At 34.4% G+C, this 18,200-nt stretch overlaps 1 protein-coding gene across 1 annotated transcript in view; it reads right to left on the bottom strand.

Moving 5' to 3' along the window:
• The window catches only part of LOC148944293 (phospholipid-transporting ATPase ABCA3-like), a 233,259-nt gene that overhangs the window by 139,844 nt on the left and 75,215 nt on the right, over positions 1-18,200 (bottom strand). The window contains exons 9-14 of the mRNA XM_089100087.1: positions 14,473-14,654; positions 12,825-12,959; positions 8,524-8,644; positions 6,351-6,505; positions 5,329-5,484; positions 140-211 (exon numbers count right to left, since the gene is read on the bottom strand). Of these exons, the coding sequence (XP_088956213.1) occupies positions 140-211; positions 5,329-5,484; positions 6,351-6,505; positions 8,524-8,644; positions 12,825-12,959; positions 14,473-14,654 (821 nt within the window). The remainder of the gene's footprint in view (positions 1-139; positions 212-5,328; positions 5,485-6,350; positions 6,506-8,523; positions 8,645-12,824; positions 12,960-14,472; positions 14,655-18,200) is intronic.

The raw sequence follows: 18,200 nt of genomic DNA, 5'->3' as shown, positions 1-18,200 counted from the left end.
TGATTAATTTGTAAAAATTAATCTCTTTCCATGACTTGTGTTACAAAATAGGTAGTTGCCAAATTTAGCAGCAAACTCTTACTGGCGCTGAGGTCACGAATAGCAATTTTATATCAGGAAAATTGTAAGACAAATATACCTGAAGCAGATCCCAGATAGCTCTTCTAGACGAGGGATCCATTCCAGAGGTTGGTTCATCAAGCATGACGACCTGAAAAAGAGTAGAGGAATAAAATAAGTCCAAATGAGCCAGAGATTAATTGTAATTAAAAGTCCGAATTTTTACTTTTAAATTTTGTTACAAACTACAGGAGGGAGTTTGGGTTTCAATAAGTTTTATCATCAATTTCCACTTTGAGAGACCAGTAAAATCGTTTTGTATCTCAATTTCTGTTTGATTTTGGAGTGAAAAATGTTTTTTTTTTATTTACTCGTAAATAAGAAAAACATAGGCAGAAATTGATTGGGGGAAAGGGGAGAGCATAAATATTAAAATCGTGTAATCAACAATGCATCACCAAAATACGTAGGGATCTGTATGAGATCACGACTTAATTTTCTTTGGAGGGGTAGGGGATTTTTTTTCAAGATCTAGTTTAATACAACTTTGTAGTTTTTATATTAAGGAACACGATATTATTTTACATCATAAGTATTTCCTTACCAGTGTTTATATCGCCTTCAATAGTGCCATCTCTAGGCAGGGGTAGCACGAATTGACTTAAACCCCAAAACTCCTGTTTTTTCTCTGTGACCTTTGTTTTTAATTTTGAAATCTTTTACGTTAATTCAAATGGTACTAATCCCAACAAGAACTAACAATTTATCGGCTACTTTATAATGTCTGTTTTGCTTCTTTCCTTTTTAAGGATTTCTGTGATTATTTCACAGAACTCCTATTACGCTAATCATTATTTCGCTAACCATGATTTTGCCCCGGGCGCAGGAGAGGCCAGAACAGTTACTGACTCAACATAAAAAGTCAATTCCTTTGCTTCTGTAGAGGATCCCATGTTTAGCATGAGTACCGATAGGGGGGGGGGCAGGGGGCCAGGGCCCCTCTGGAAATTTGGGACTATAAAGTACTTATAAGGAAACCAAAAGAAAAAAAGCAGAATATCCAAAACAATAGAAAAAATGTGTGTTGCCCCATTGTTGACTGCCTGCCCTTTGACCTATTAAGGTCAATAGATTTTGACCCTATTAAGAAAGTGTGAGAGCCTAACTATTGATGACATTCGATCAAAAAATCAGTTTTAATGGTGATCCTAAATATGTATTTGTTTATTAGTAATTAGTGCTGTTATTAGTACCAAGAAAGTTCGAATAATTAAAGAAAACAGAAGGGAAACAACTTAATAAGGGGCTTTTTCGGTAAAAATATGCCACCAACTTTTGCTTGCATTACCAGAGCACCCATGAGCTGATATATGAAGCCATAATCCGAAATGTTTTCCCTGAATGGAATACTAGGAACTTTAGTATTTTCCCCTTAAAGAGATACGTTTTTTGTGTTTTATTGTGAATTCTTGATTTTTCAAGGAATGATTGTATTTATCTAGCTGTCGCTCTGAAAAAGATTTCATTTTATATAGTTATGAAGTATAAAGGTGTCAAATAGGCGTTCAAAATTAAATTAAAAATATTGAAATTAAATGTCTTTATTTGATTTTTTTAATCTTGGTTTTAATGTTTTACTTTGAGCAAACTGCTTTGATAATGCGTTACTTTTTATAAACAACTGAGTCTAAAGGCATAAAATATTTTGGTGTTTGATAACCAAGTCCAAAACTGTCGATATTGTTAAAAAATACCCGTCCAACGCTTCGGCATTGCTCAGCAGAACTCAGTGCTGGGAGTTTATGTCTTAATTTTTGTAAGTAGGCTATTGTTTTGTGTAACTTTTTTAATTAATTACTTTTTCCATTTTTGTGTACTGTTACTTTAATTGACATACTTTTTTCCCGGCCTTTAGAAAAATGTTTATCTCTAAATCAATTAAATAAAATAAAAAAAAATCAACTGAAAGCAAGAAGCAACATTAAAACTTAAAACAAACAGAAATTATTACGTATACGAGGGGGATTGCCCCCCTCCCCAATACCTCGCTCTTCACGCTACAGTTTTTCGGCACTTCAAAAAAAAGTTACTTATTGTTCTAATTAAACGACCCTTGCGTTTCAGTAGTTATTTTTAAAGAATTGGGACAAAATTTGAACTGTAGCGTAAAGAGCGAGGGGTTAAAAAGGGGGCACTCCCCCCATATGTGTAATAATTTCTGTTCGTTTTAAGTTTTAATGTCGTTCCTTACTTTCAGCTGAAAAAACTTGTTTTTTACTTAATATCTGATCATTTTTTTTAATAACGCTGGGATGCCTGGCTCCACCTCCAAGAAAAATCCTCTCGCCACAGAATATCCTCTGGACAATTCAATCCTGGCGAAAATTTAACCCGGACAATTTCCCCTTAGCATCTCCACGCCTAAAATTGAATCGGTAAAGAAAAAGCAAGACACAAAGAACATTAGTATAGAAATTCTGACAAATTTACCAAGTGTAAAATTTCCCCTGAAAAGTTATTCCCAATAACAAATAAAACAATATGTTAGTTTTATAACTTAAAAAACGTCTCTTCAGGGACTGTAGGGGGTCATTTTATCTTTAAAGACATAGTTATTGGGACTTTAAAGTATGCTGAAGAAAAAAGCTATCTCAAAATTTCCATCGGACGATTTTGGGAAAAAAGTGGCGTGGGAGGGGGCCTAGTTGCCCTCCAATTATTTTGGTTACTTAAAAAGGGCATCAGAACCTTTCATCTCCAGTAAAATGAACCCACTCTCAACGGTCTAGGCCCACTGGATCAATACGATAACCCCTATCGGGGAAAAACAACAACAAATACACAGGCGTCCGTGATCTGTCTTCTGGCAAAAGTTACAAAATTCCCCATTTTTGCAGATATGAGCTTGGTATCTCTACAGTAGGATTATTTGATGCACTGAATTGATGGTCTGATTTTCATTAAAATTCTCTGACTTCGAAGGGGTTCTTCCCCCTTTTCTAGAATATCAGACAAATTTTCTCAGACTCGCAACTTTTGATGGGTAACATTAAGCTTAATGAATCTTAGCCTAAATTTGAAATCAGCATAATAAGCCAATTCTTTTTAAGTATCAATTGATATCAAAATTCAGATTTTTAGAGTTTCGGTTACTATTGAGCCAAGTCGCTCCATACTTATAGATCATTACCACGAACCGTTTGATTGCTCATCAAAATCCAAACAGAGATCATTGAAATATGAAATATTTTGTTTTTCTTTCGCTATTGTATTTTTTTTTAATGTCTGAATATATAAAATATATTCAAGGGGGAGAATTAAGAAATGTATAAGATATATAGTTCAAGGGGGAGAATTGTCCTGTTGTGAAACAGGTAAATTTTTCATGACTTATAAAATAAAAACGTGGTATCTGTGCAGGCAGGATGATTTTTTTGAGTACCTCTACTCCTTCTGTAAACTATTCTAAGGTGTAGGAAATTGCACAAAAATAAGTCTAGATCTGTTATTATCTAAGGATGCAATCTTTCTGTAATTTTGGTTTGAGTTTGATTTTCTTTTAGGATGAAATGCATAATAATGAAATATATTATTGATTAAACAAATGGAATCCTTTGCCAGGAATCCTTGCAGTTTAAAATTTACTCTATTTTGTTTCATTTTGCATGCAATTTAATTGCTCTTTTAATTCGATAGTTTTTTTCCTTAAAGTATTTAAAAATAAACTTATTCTTACGTAAAAAAATCCTGAAATATATTCCCTGTCACCCAACCACCACTGATATTTTGGCATTGCCCCCCCACCCCCTCCTAGAAAATTTTCTGCCGGTGCCCTTGATGTTTAGTCAGTTGATCTAAGCAGAAAGCGCGTTTTCAGATAAGGTATAAATGTTACCCTTTTTCCTAACAGGTTATAAAGAGGTTAAGAATGCTTTTCAGGTCAATGACGCGTAAAGCTGAGAAAGCATTATGAGAAAAACATTTTAGAGCGTAGAAGGAATCCAATGAAAGCTTAAATGTCCATAAATTATGTTATCTCACCAGCCAATGGACCATTTTCATTATTGATGAAAGCAATCGTTAATGATAAGGCATACATAAGAATTTGGAGATAATGAAATAGCTGGCCTTCTATTTTGCCTTAATTGGTGAGTTGATCGTATATTCAAGTCCTCAACCAAGCTTTAACAGGAATTTTTGAATGTGCTAAGGATTTTGACAAAGTTTTTTTAGTTGAAGCCATACAGTAAGCTGAATTTTTTAAGCCCAAAATACTTTTCATCTTCCCTACCTGGCTCAATTCCAACTCGCGACATGAATTTTATTGTCAATTTCATTTTGAACTCATTTATAAAATTAATTTATGTATCTTTTGATTCAAAATGTTTTCCAAATTCATTACAATCTTTCTATACTCACTCACAAAGTGACTGATAAATCTGAGAAAATGTTTGATGCTCGTCTGATGAAATTCTTTTGTTCTTTATTTGTGTTTTGGAATTAATTTACTAATAGTAGGTTTATTTATGAATGAAATTATCTTGCATTTCTTTCTTTTGAAGGGTTGCTTAGAAAGCCATTATCGGGTATTAATAACAATAATTCTCTTAAGCGCTAATCAATGATTAACTTTTATTCCTGCTTTGACTGAAGTTTATGTTAAAGAGCAAAAAAAGTAAAAAAAATCTTAGCCTCTAGAGGGTGTTACTAACTTGCTACTACTTTTAATATTTATGGTTTGTTTCTTAAAATAATTGATGGACTAAGACGAATAGAATACCATACATTTTTATTATTTTTAATAAAAAACCTAGAAATTAAGTTAAAACTAGAAAATTCGTTATTGTGAACAAGCATATAGATTCAAACGAACAGTATTATCTTTATTTCATCCGTCCACTACAACAAACTATGGACCATCTTGTCAACCCAAACCTTTTTGTTAATTTCAGCTTATAATTTTCTGTTTTCCGATCAAATAAAACTTTTTCCAAACAAAATACTTTGTAAGTTTTTTTTCTTGTAATTCAGTTGCTTACTTGTTCTTATACTCGCAGCAGAACGAGGCGTTCTTCCGCCTTCCTGGTAACTGAAGTTCAGAGGTTATGTAGCACTTTGTTTAACCGTAAGCTCCCAATACTCATGGATATAATTCAGTTCCTTAGAAATCTTGTGAATTTAATATCTTATTTTGCCATGTTTTTCATGAATTAATTTAACAAAGTTTCAAAGGAAGTATAATTATGGCCGATATAAAGTTCTTATGACCTTTGAGCCAGCACAGAGCGCGATTCCAACAGACAGTTTTCTTTTCATTCCACCAGATAAAGTTTTTGCCAATGCATGGCGTTTGTTTTCAAGCTTAAGCATCTGAAGAATTCGGTCAATCTCATATGGCACTAGCTTCTTGTCAAGTCCTTTTAGCTGGAAGAAAATGGAAAATTAATAAGCAGATAAATGGATGAATTACATGAAGGAAAAGTTGGAATTCAAATATATTTTACTGCATTAATGATGCAAAATCCAAAAATAGAACCAAATGGGTTAAGAAAGATTCTTAAAATATTAGATGTTTGATTTTCTAATTACTATGGATTCTGCACTAAAACTTGCTGAGTTTCTATAATCTTTAGGATTAGGTTGATGCATCATCAACACGTCAGCCCTCAACTGAAAGCATTTCATTGATGAATGATAAGAAAGATTTTATTGATTTACCCTGCATTCCAAAACGGAGTTATAAACTGGGAAGAAATTAAAAAACCCGTAGAAACGGTTGTTTCCATATCACAAGGAGCCACCAACAACTAGAAGAGAGGTTATTAGAAAACAAATCATCGATAGAGATGCCAAACGCATGCAATTTTTGACCTTATCTGCTGAAGACGGCCACTGTTTTGGACCGAGTATTTTTTGTGTTTCACTGTCGTAGATAATTTTTGAGACCCAACTGAGACCACAAAACGAGGATATACAAGCCAGTGAAAAATGTAGAATAAAATGCAAATATTTCGGTCAAGACCTCCGCTTGACCGTCCTCAGTGCACGATAATAAAATAAAAATTACTAATACAAATTTAAGGATACTATTAGAAAAAAAAATCAAACCTTAAAACAAGTTACCCTCTCACCGTTACATAGAAAGGGTCGTTAAATTCTAGTTGTGCTTTGTTTTAAGTTTGTTTATCATCCTGATGTAACCCTAAAGCATGATTCCATAAACTTCGAAATTAAATTTGACCGATACTTTTAATGGCACAACAGCTATAAAACGGTACAAGTTTTCTTACCTCACAAAAAAATCTTAGGTGTTCTTCCACAGTCAAACTCTTGAACAGAACATCATGTTGAGGACATAATCCAAGACTTCCTCGCACATTTTCAATATCTGTGCGAATGTCAAACCCATTTACGTAAGCAGTCCCAGAACTTGGTGGAAAAAGTCCTTCAAAAGACAAAACATGATTCAAAACCAACTTATAAATATTTATTTTAGTTCGAAGAGCAAATTTAGTGCAAGAAAATAGAAGGAATATTGGTTTAAGAGACTAGAAAATCCAGCCATAAATTGCTAGCTGAAAGACACGTAACCAATTCGAAATTGGCTGTTTTCAAATATTTTTATTTTTCAATTATGTACATTAAAGCTTCCTAAACAGGTAAGCTCTAATTTCTTGTCGTCAAGGGGTCTTTCGAAAAATCATCAGGTTTCAACTAAAGTTAATAGTACTTTGAGACTAGATAGTGTCCTAATTACGAATTTTGAGAGTCAGGTATCACTAAAACCTCTGTAAGAAAAGGGGGGGGGGCAAGAGAAAAGACTACCAAATTTTCGTCATCAGTCCATCTATCATGACAGACTTCATGCTCCGAAAAATTTGGTGTATGTTAAGAGTTAAAGTCCTAGTTTGCTTTTGTGGTATCTAATTTGTAATTTTGCAACGCTGAATGTTGTAAATATGTGATGTTCGGTGTGTTTAGACGCAATACTGAAGAAGCTAAGGGGTCCATAAACTCTTAGCATCACAATATCTACTAGAAAGGATTATGAGATATCGTTCAAAACTTGCTTCAGACGAAGAATAGGCTAATTGTTCTATTTTTGTCATTATTAGGCATGTACCTAATCCAGCCTTTTATAGGGGATGGTGTCCCATCTACTTATCGTGACATCTACAGGAGCGGGTTGTTAGAATGAAATATACTTAGGTAGAAGTGAAACCATATTTTTTATTATCCATCATTGTGATTCAGAGCCGATTGACCGATTTGATTTTGTGGGTAATAAAAGAGGAGAGGGGAAGGGAGCTACATTTTGTCATCAGGATATCCACCAGGATGTGTTGTCAGATTTTAACAATATTTTGTAAAAACCTAACGTCCGAATCTTTATTTTTAAAGGTCCAGATCCTAACCAATCTTTTTTGGGGGAGACATTCCCTGAATTCTTGCCATCACGACTTTTAGATGAATAATTTACTCTATATCAGCTAGAGTTGAGCCAAAGTACTGACTAAGTTCTTAGTTTTCGAGTATCATTTTTAGAGTATCTCCTTAGTCAGAAGCAACAATGCATTTCCAAAGAACATGATCAATTCGAACTCACTGAGGGAGGAGGGGTAGTATTGCTTAAATTCTAACTACATCTATTTGAAGAAGCCATCAGATCCAAAAAACACTTCATGGGAATCCAGTTCTAATCTCTTAGTTATTTTCTAATTATGGTCTGAACCTGGCTCGACCTCTGTGAGTGAGTAGTAGAGAAGTTTTATCAAAATTTCGTCAATGGCCTAAGTATAAAACAGGCTAGCGGAGTTGATTCCGTGATACCTGATCAACAGTTACAATTATGGTTTCGGGTGTTCGTGCTCGGTTGGACCTTTGTAACAGAAGGGCTGCATTCTTTCCTTCCCTATCCACAAGAAGGGTAGTCTGAAAATCAATTAAATTCGTTAGGAATTACCAGCCAATATTTTTGTTACAAATTTAGGGGGTTTCACGCCCTTTTTGAGAGACAAAGTCACTTCCATTGCTCTGCATCTATTACCCATGGATCAAAGTTTTCACAATACTCTACGGTCCTGAGCACCAGAAGTGTAAGTTTTTTTTGTGAAGCTATTTGTTTGCAAAATTAAAAGACTGAAATCGTTTTTGGAAATATAGAGCAGAATTAATAATAAAAACAAATACCTCAATGGTATAGATGGGGTGCCTCGTTCCAGATACTCAGCTAAGAAGCCCTTCTAATCAGAGGCCTTTCAAAGCATATTATTTTGTATAATACTTCATACCCCAGAGGAAATGGTTTCTCTGTTTTTTGGTCATGAATGTTGGTGACCTCTCTTAATCTTTAGTTTGTTTATTTTATGAATCAGCAGATCCCTGCTATAGCTTGGTTCCAATATTCTTTGAACAAGCGTCCAAATTGAATCATTAACAATCAAAATACTTTGTAATTCATACCAGTAAGCATAGACATAGTTGTGGTCTTTCCTGCTCCATTGTGGCCAAGTAAAGCTGTAATCTGACCCTCGAATAGTCTTAGACTCACATTATTCACGGCCACTTTATTCTGCTTGTAGACCTGAAATTATATTTTAGTATATATCTGAATGATCTTTGTATATTGACACTCAGACATGGGAAAAAATTCTTTACCTGTTCTAAATATAAAGGGATGCAATGTGAGATATTCTTAATGAGCAAATATAGAATCAGTAAGTTTTACTTACTTAAATTGTTAGTTAACAAGTTATCTTAGCGCAATCGAAAATTATTTTTCTTTACCACATTTGGAAGTATTTTTTTTTTTTTAAAATCATATCAAACTATTTCTTTGAAAATCAGGGATAGATGGAGAGGTTTATTCATCACTTAAGCAACTGTAGATACTATTTCTTTTTTGCTATAGACGAAATTAAGCGAGTTTTTTTTTATATTCATATTTCGAGAATTTTTATTTTCATTTGAACACTTCCTAATTAGATTTTTGAATCTTACTATATTGGACAAACACTTTCCTTTTGCTTGAGAGTTCTTGCACTTCCTTGTCAACCTTCCTAAGACCATAGGCGGGCGTGCCTTGTTTGCCTCTCATTCCAGGCAATCTAACGGTCCGATGTCAATTTTAAATTCTTGGTCAACCTGTCTGAGACTCTAGGAAGGTGTGTCTTTCCAAAACTAACACACAAGTATTTGTCCAATAAGAGAGTCATACTTACTCCCATCATTTAACCTTTGCCATTTAAACATTTTTGCCTCTCAATTACTCGGACTATCTGTCTTGTCGTTTTTCCACAATTAGCCATGTCTTGATGCCTACTGCAAAATACTTGATTTTCAATTCAAATCAACAGACTTGGAATAAGATGCAAACAAGGCACGCCCGCCTATGGTCTTAGGAAGGTTGACCAAGAAGTGCTTACAGTGCTTACGCCATTTATTGATCAATGCATCAAATGACTGTATTTCTCATCCTTCCTCAAGACATTCTACAAGTTCTTTGATTAAAAATATTAAATATTTGAGATTATAAGTGTTACTCTGCCAAAATGATGATAAAAGATATCACATTCCAGCTCTGACAATTTAGAAATTATCAAACAGTTCGTAGTAGTGAACTGTAAGTAAGGAGCGACCCGGATCAATGGTAACCGAGAATGTAGAAAACGGAATTTTGATACCAATAGATACATCAAAAGAATCAGATTTTAATGCTGATTTCAAATATATAAATTTGATCAAGTTTAATCCTATTTATCAAAAGTTACGCGCCTGAGAAAATTTGGCAGATTTTCGAAAAAAGGGGGAAAGACCCCCTAAAAGTTATAGAACCTTAATAAAAATCAGATAATCATATTCAGCGTATCAGAGAACCGTACTGCAGAGGTTTCAAGCTCGTATCTACAAAAATGTGGAATTTTGCATTTTTTGCATGTGGGAGGATCTTTCCATGAAGGAAGTTTTCATGAGGGAAGGGACATTGCTATGAAGGGGGCGCCGGATTTCCCAGCATTATTTAAAAAAAGATCAGAAATTATATATAAAAAAAAAACAAGTTTTTCAACTGAAAGTAAGGAGCAACATCAAAACTCAAAACGACAGAAACCATTACGTATATGATTGGGTTCACCCCTAGTCAATACCTCGCTCTTTAAGCCAAAGATTATTTAGTACTTTCATAAGAGCTATTTATTCTAATTAACGGCATTTGTGATTAAGGGGTCATATTTAAAGAATTAGAACAAAATTCGAACTTTAGCTTAAAGAGCAAGGTATTGACTGGGGGGCGAGCCTTCTAATATACGTATTAAAAATATATGAATATAGAAGTTCGTTACGTAAGTTAATTCGTAAGCTACGTATATTTATTACTAATAAAAACGTTCGTAAATAAAATTAAACAGGTTCCGAGAAAGCTATTTAACCAAATAAAAGTAAAATTAATATTCAAATTTTGTTTAGATTATTCATGTACGGTGAGCCAAAATCAAAACCTGTATTAATTCAATAACGTTCAAAACTTAAAAAAAAAACAAGTTTGTTTTAACTGAAAGTAAGGAACGACGTTAAAACTTAAAACGAACATAAATTATTTTTGTTTCCTTGTGCAGTATTTACGGGCTTAACAAAAACAATTGAACAATAGAAAATATAAAATTATGTATAAGACTGAAAATTTTACAAAACGAGCTATTTTGAAAGAAATGGTAGGAAGCCATGACTGATTAGCATCACAAATAGCATACTGAGATAATTTAGCTACTTCAACTGACAAATTTATAAAACGAGCTATCTTGAAAGAAAACAGTAGGAAGCCCAGGACTAGTTAGCATTACAAATAGCATGCTGAGCTGATTCAGCTTTTGTCAAGAGCTTTGACAACAGATCTACTTCGACAACCGATATTGTTATCAACTGTACAAAGCTGAAAACCAGAATAGTTTTGACAATTAAAGTAGTTGTCAATGGAGACGACACAATTTCTAAGGCTAGTGTGTTTGTAGGTCACAATTAGAAGAAAAGCTCACTTGTTGCTATGGGTTATCAGGCATCAATTGTTAAAATAAGCGATTAGAGATGATGTTGAAGTAAGCCAAGTAAAATTCGAAAACTCCTATTGAATGTATTGCAAAGGTTTACATTCTATTTTATTCTAGTCATTCAGAAACAACTTTTGTCCCTAATAAACAAAAGAAATTGCTGCAATTTCGTTCTATTCACAGATAAGCCTTTCCACTATTTTTGAGCATTTTGTATTTTTTCTGTGCTGTTTCTTTGTTTTCAGTGATTAGTTTCTGGACGCTTGGCGATTTTTTTTTTTTTGGCTCATGTTATCCACACAATTAAATTTAAAAGAGCTTTTCTATTTTCTAAATCTGTTGCTTTCCTGTGAATTGTGGAAAATAGTGAGAATTTACGTACAAATTGGTAACTTACAGAAACCTTCGCTGAAGTATTATACTCCGGCACTAGGGGCATCCCGAGGGGGGGGAGGGGGAGTTTAGGGGCTCCTCCCCCCACTTTTTTGGCATTCGGTGAAATTTTGCTAAATCGGGCGAAATTTAGCAAAATTCTTGATTTCTGCCGAAAATTCGGCATAAATCAGGTAGTGATTCGGTAAAATTTACGAAGATCGCCCCCCCAATAAATGAGCCTCGGGACGCCCCTGCTGGCACACTTAAAGATAGATGATGGGATTAATACTTTAGCCCCCCCCCCTGCCCACACTCGACATATAGCATCTGAAATTTGAATGTATCTAAGAGAGCAGTATTTACAGTTCTGCCTAAGATATCATAAAAGCTTTTGGACTTGATAAAATTCTTAATTTAGACTTCAGTCATATTTCCTGATAACGCATTACGATGAATGGGCTGAGTTTACAGTTGAGGAACGTAATGTCTGGCTTGTTCCATTGATATCACATAAGATTTTGATAGTTCTTGACCCAAGGGTCTTTTATGAAGACAGAAAGGTTATTCTGCTATGGGTGACTTGTTTGATTTACTAGAAGACTTTGTATGTCGCCGTTGGCAAAGATTTGTCCTCTGACAGTGTCACATGAAAGGAGTATTCAGTGACTGCTGGAGTACATCAAGGATGAAGGCTTAGGCTTGTCATTTTTTATTGCTTAGAAGCGAATTAAATCACTACCTAGTAGATAAAATTTCATCTTTTCGCATAGTTTTCACTCTTATTATAGCTTCAAGATTATTCTAGCTCACTCAGTATGATTGAATGGCCCTGATCATCAAATGCTTTCGAACTACACCGAACTTACCATTTTCAATAAAAACAATTTCCAGGGTTTATAGCTTATAGATATAAATTTAGGTTTTATACTTTATTCACATCCACGTCATCATTCAACCACAGGGCACAAACAAAACTCCGGGTTTCCTAAACAAGAACGAGCGAATAAACTTTTTTTTTTTTTTTTTTTTTTTTTTGTAAGCCAAAAGTTTCATAAACTTAGCCACTAGAGGAAGAAACTCAACCACCACAGGAAGAAAATTGAATGCAGTAAAGGGTTGAAGATACTTCGTTAGACCATGCCAATTTTTTTAAAAACTACCTCCTCGTATTCATTTATTTATAGGATTTCTTTGAAACTATCGTGTTTTCTGAATTTTCTTCATTTCATTATTGTTTGACTTTTGTGGGCGATTCAGTATCAGTGTAGTTTTTGCTTTTTGTGGGTGAAAAAAAAGAGAAACCAAATTATTCCTGTGGCTTGAATAAGGTACGAGATAAAATCAAACCTTAGTTAAACCAGAAAGCACAACTCCTGCTTTGAGATTTGATGGCTCTTCTTCACAATTTTCTGGTTTCCAGGAGAATTCAGTAGATTCTTCAAAATAGGTGCCTCTGTTGCTGTTGCCACACCAAAAAGACTTCTGTAACACAGATGTTAGTATTTAGTTAATCAGAGAAACTACCAAAAATAACAGCAGTATTCTGTTTAATACAAGTAAGGATAAATATATCATGAAATACCCTGGTGACGCAAAAACTGGAACAACCAATCACAAAAGTATAATAGCCCGGGGGGGGGTTCAAAGGTATTATGTGGTAGCTATGGGAATATAGGATATTTCAGGAAAAATATACAGATTTTAGAGGGAAGAGACACGACTCTTTAGCCTCTTTAACCTAATGTCCCGAAGTTCTTCATGTTTGGCTTTTTTCTGTAAACCTTGAAAAAAATGTCACATACAAAATACTTGACCAAAACAGATAGCATTTATCATCTTATTGGTTGCTGATTTCTGATCTTATTAAATGATAATAGATTTCTCATTTTGTTGATTAAGAGATATCACGTTATCTAAACTCAATGGTACAACAGAAAGCGATAGTTTTTACCTCTGCTTTTCCACCTACAATTCTCCAGGTTTTCGCCACGTTTCATTTAACTTTGAATAGTACCTATTTTGACATAAATTGTCAGAACACTTGTCACAAAGGGGAAGGTAGGTCAATCCTGAAGCCATACCTCTGTATACAGCCTAGGCAAACTAACAAAAAAAAATGAAATAAGAGCAATAGTAAATTAAAAACATAGAGAAACTAAAAAAAGTAAAAACATATTTCCATACGTTATGGTGGATTCAAACCGTAGTTGAAGTTTCGGCAAGTAATAAGCATGTTTTTGTTTCTATCTAAATTCAAGGTAATTTTTTGTCAAATTATTTGATTTCTTTTAAAGTATTTTGGTGTTTTGGCATGCTAAATGAATCTATTTCACTATTTCATATATTTCGGATCATTAGTGGATGTAATTTAAAGACATGAACAAGCATCAAAAGTGAGGCTACAATGCCCTAGGACAATTCAGGCAAAAACAATATCAATTATCAATTATTGATGCAGCTTATTTATTTACTTTAATTTTTATTTTGATACGGCTTCCCGAAAAGGCTAAGCCTACCTAAAAATGTTTCTAGCAACATGCATGTTGTCTTTCCAGCTTATTGCTAGGCTTTAGACTCGTGTCCAACCCTGAGCTGAACTCGATGATGGAAACGAGAGTACGCACAACAATCGCCCAGCTCCAATTTAAATTAGGTTATGCCTTACAACTCGACTTAAGTAAAACATTCTCTGCAGCTGTCCTGTAGTTACAAGTTCAGTAGTGGGTAACCGTGAAAGGTCGAGGGGCTAAACCAAAAATCAGTATTTAGATCAGGTAATGATTAAAACTAGTACATTAGATTCATTCATTCTGCTTGAGAATCACAATTTGCTGAAGAATTTTTATTTACATTTCATAAACTAAAGGTTATCACATTGAGTTTGTCGCATTTTGCGAACTAAATGCAATAGTTATTTCTAATGTTCTTACAAACAGTTTTCCAACAGCCGACGCAATCCACGATATCAGAGAGTAGAATAGAAATATCTACTTACGGTGAAGGGAAAATACCATTTCTTGGGAATACCAAAGTCCCCAGGAAACAAGGCCTCCAAATACAAAGCAAGGATAAGATAAATCAAACCGTCAACTGCCACCATAATTGTTGCGTCTCCAAATGAAAAATTGTCATCAGCTGAGACAGGAGTGAAAAATGTCGACCATTGTAGTCCAGCTCCTACAAAGAATTAAAATAGTAGATTTATTTAAGATGGTAATACCAATTTTAAGATCACCCAAACAAAGAATAGTTGGCAAATGTCAACAAGTTATAATAAGCCAGGATGATTGTTTGAGTCTTTTAATGGCATTCCCAGTTCTAATTCCTGCCACATGCTACATATAAATACAGTTTTTTAGATCTCGACAATCACTTTCTAATAAACAAAATGTTTGCCAATGAAAACCGAACATTGTTAGTCCCCAGTGGCCGGCAATTCATGGAAATTTAGAGGCGAAGGGGTAAATATGCTGATGATTTAAGCATCCTAGATGAAAGTGTGAGCAAAATGAATGAGGTTTTATAGGTTTTGCGAGTTCAAGGTGCTAGCATAGGTTTGAAAATTAATGTTAAAAAGACTAAGTCACTAAGGCTAGGAATAAGTGAAGATGAAAAGGTGAAGTTGGATAATGAAAAGATTGATCAGGTGGGCAGCTTCACTTGCCTTGGTAGTATTATTAGTAAAGATGGTGCAGTGAAGATGTTAAAAGTGGAATAGCCAAGGCTTAGGGTGTTTTCTCACAGTAAAAAAAAGTTTGGAAGAATAGGAAGATAAGTCTGCAAACCAAGATTAGAATATTAGAAGCTACAGTGATGACAGTGGTCAAATATGGCTCTAAAGCATGGGCGCTCAGAAAAACGGAAGAAGATTTGCTAGATGTTTTCCTGAGAATTTGCTTAAGGATTGTTCTGGGTACCCGGCTGACTGACCGTATTATTAGGCTATACGAAAAATGTGGTTCAATACCGCCCTCAAGGACTATAATGAAAGAAAGGTTGAGGTGGCTAGGGCACGTTTTGCAGATGAAGGATGACAGATTGCCGAAGATTGTCCTTTTCGGCCAGCCGTCTAGGGGAAAACGGAAAGCAGGGCGTCCTCGTCTGGGATGGGAGGACATCATAAAGAAAGATTTAAAGAAAATGGGAACTTCGATGGCGGGTGTAAAAAGGTAGGCTTTAAATAGATTGGGATGGAGGAGTGCGCTTAGCTACGATTGCATTACCTGGCTCTATGCTCTAGTAATTTGCAAGTAGTAGTAGTAGTAGTAGTAGTAGTAGTAGTAGTAGTAGTAGTAGTAGTAGTATCTAAGGGGAGTTGGCGATTTGTTTTTCAATTTTCCAATGAAAATATAACAAGTGACCTTTTTCAATGAAAATATCCCCAAAAAGGAATTTTTTAAAATCTAGAAAGAGGGGCGAAAAGAATCTACGGGTAAGAGGGTTACCAGTGCCCACCTAATTGACGCCACTGTTAGCCCCATCAAAAGAGATGATTTCCCTCATCTTGTTGTTTACTTTTTGATCCATCCATCACAATTCGGGTATTTCCAAATTTTTCTCGACATCTAAAATGAAGGTGTGAGAATCGAAAATTCCCTAACGATTCTTTGATATTCTAAAACACAAGCTTCTATTCGTCAAAACCTAAACCCTTTTGCGTTATTAGGTATATGTTATTTACCTACCCCCCGCCTCATTTGCTGCAAAATACTATGAACTTGAAGAACTTGGAGAATCTTGCGCAGATATTTTTTTTTTTTACTGGTGATCAATTTCTGTAGGAAACTATCACTCATGAAACAATTCGAATAACGTCATCACGTAGTACGTCAATTAGTTCTTGGATAAGTATTCTAGTGTCAAAGGATATCTGTGCTTAGTAATAAAGCTGCACAATAAAAAAAGGGGATTTCCTCGAATGACAATGACCCATTTCCAAGACATAAATGTTAAAGATAACCTAATGCATCTAATGAATGTAAATTATCTACGAAGCCATATTGATGGAAGCCTATGGCTGCGTTTCCATGGAACAAATTTGAATTATGCCTTATATTCGAAGCCAGACAAGACAACTAATCAAACGAAAATCCTGCCACTGGAATTCCCTCCTTTTTTCCGAAGCAGCCTTTCGTACTTCATGTCTTCTGAATAATTAAATGAAAAAACTTCCAAAACATAGAGGAAAGCGACATTAAAACTTCAGACAACTGAAATTATTCCAAAATTGAAGGGGGCTTTCAATTCTTAACCTTTGCGCCATAGTTTGACGTTTTGTCCCCGATGCTCCAAGAGCCATTACTCAAACAGAAGGGCAATTGGAACGGATTGGAAGTATTCATCAGAATGTCCGAGGAATGGCAGAGTTTTTTAACATTTGTTTCAAACAATGAAATTTGCTGTTTAAATGTTTTAAAAGCAAATTGGTAAATAAATAAGACACTAGATATTATTCATTTACAGCAATTGTTGTATTAGTAATTTTTTCAGTAAAGCATTATATGGCCTTAGTAAAAAGAGCAGGGCGTTAAGGAACGGACAGCCATCCTAGTATACCGAATAATTTCCGTTTACTTTGTGTTTTATTGTCGCTTTTTTCTTTCATTTGAAAGCAAAACTTGCCTTTTTTTATTGAATTTCTGTCCGTTTTTGATACCATATGCAGGGTTACCCTAAATACGAGGAGGCTAACGACCCCTCAAATCCTACTATTTAAATGAAAGACAGTACTTCGAGAGTTACTGCTGATTTAGTGTATTTACTCTTCGAAATAAAGAATAATTTCACAAATAGAGTATAATTTCCGCAGTAATAGGGGAGCTTTTGCTTCCTCAGTGTTGAACATCACTGAGTAAAATTTATATTTCTTATTTAGTTTTGAATAACAAAAACCAATATATTGGATACCTTTATGCTTCATAACTATAAAATTAAAGCTGTTTCAAAGTGAACAACTAGATCAATACAATCACTCCTGATAATAAAAAAAACAAGTTTTTTTTAACTGAAAGTAAGGAGCGACATTAAAACTTAAAATGAGCAGAAACTATTCTGTATATGAAAGGGGCTGTCCCCTCCTCAACGCCTCGCTTTTTACGCTAAAGTTTTTCATTGTTAAAAAAAAAATATAGTTGCAAGAAAGTCGAACTTTAGCGTAAAGAGCGAGGCGTTGAGGAGGGGACAGCCCCTTTCATATACAGAATAATTTCTGTTCGTTTTAAGTTTTAATGTCGCTCCTTACTTTCAGTTAAAAAAACTTGTTTTTTTATTTCATTTTTGAACATTTTTGAATAAATGCAGGTTTTGATCTTGGCTGACCGTACATGAATTATTAAAACAAAATTTCTATATTAATTTACTTTTATTTAGTTAAATGGCTTTCTCGAAACTTGTTTAATTTTATTTAAGAACGTTTTTATTAGTAATAAATATACGTAACTTACGAATTAACTTACGTAACAGACTTCTATATTCACATATTTTTAATACGTAAATTAGGGGGTTCGCCCCCTAATCAATACCTTGCTCTTTAAGTTAACGATTAAAGTTCGTTCCAGTTCTTTAAAAATGACCGCTCAATCGCAAAGGCCGTTAATTGCAATAAATTGCTTTTTACAAAATGCTAAAAAATTTCTAGCTCAAAAAAAGAGATATTCATAAGAAAGTGAGACCAATGATATCCGTAATATTTTTTGTTCGTTTAAAGTTTTGATGTTGCTGTTG

This window comes from Artemia sp. Qi Xiang Cuo, chromosome 14 (genome assembly GCF_049724085.1).
Source record: "Artemia sp. Qi Xiang Cuo chromosome 14, ASM4972408v1, whole genome shotgun sequence".
In the NCBI taxonomy this organism is placed as follows: Eukaryota; Metazoa; Arthropoda; class Branchiopoda; order Anostraca; family Artemiidae; genus Artemia; species Artemia sp. Qi Xiang Cuo.
This window is presented reverse-complemented; position numbering and strand designations above follow the sequence as displayed.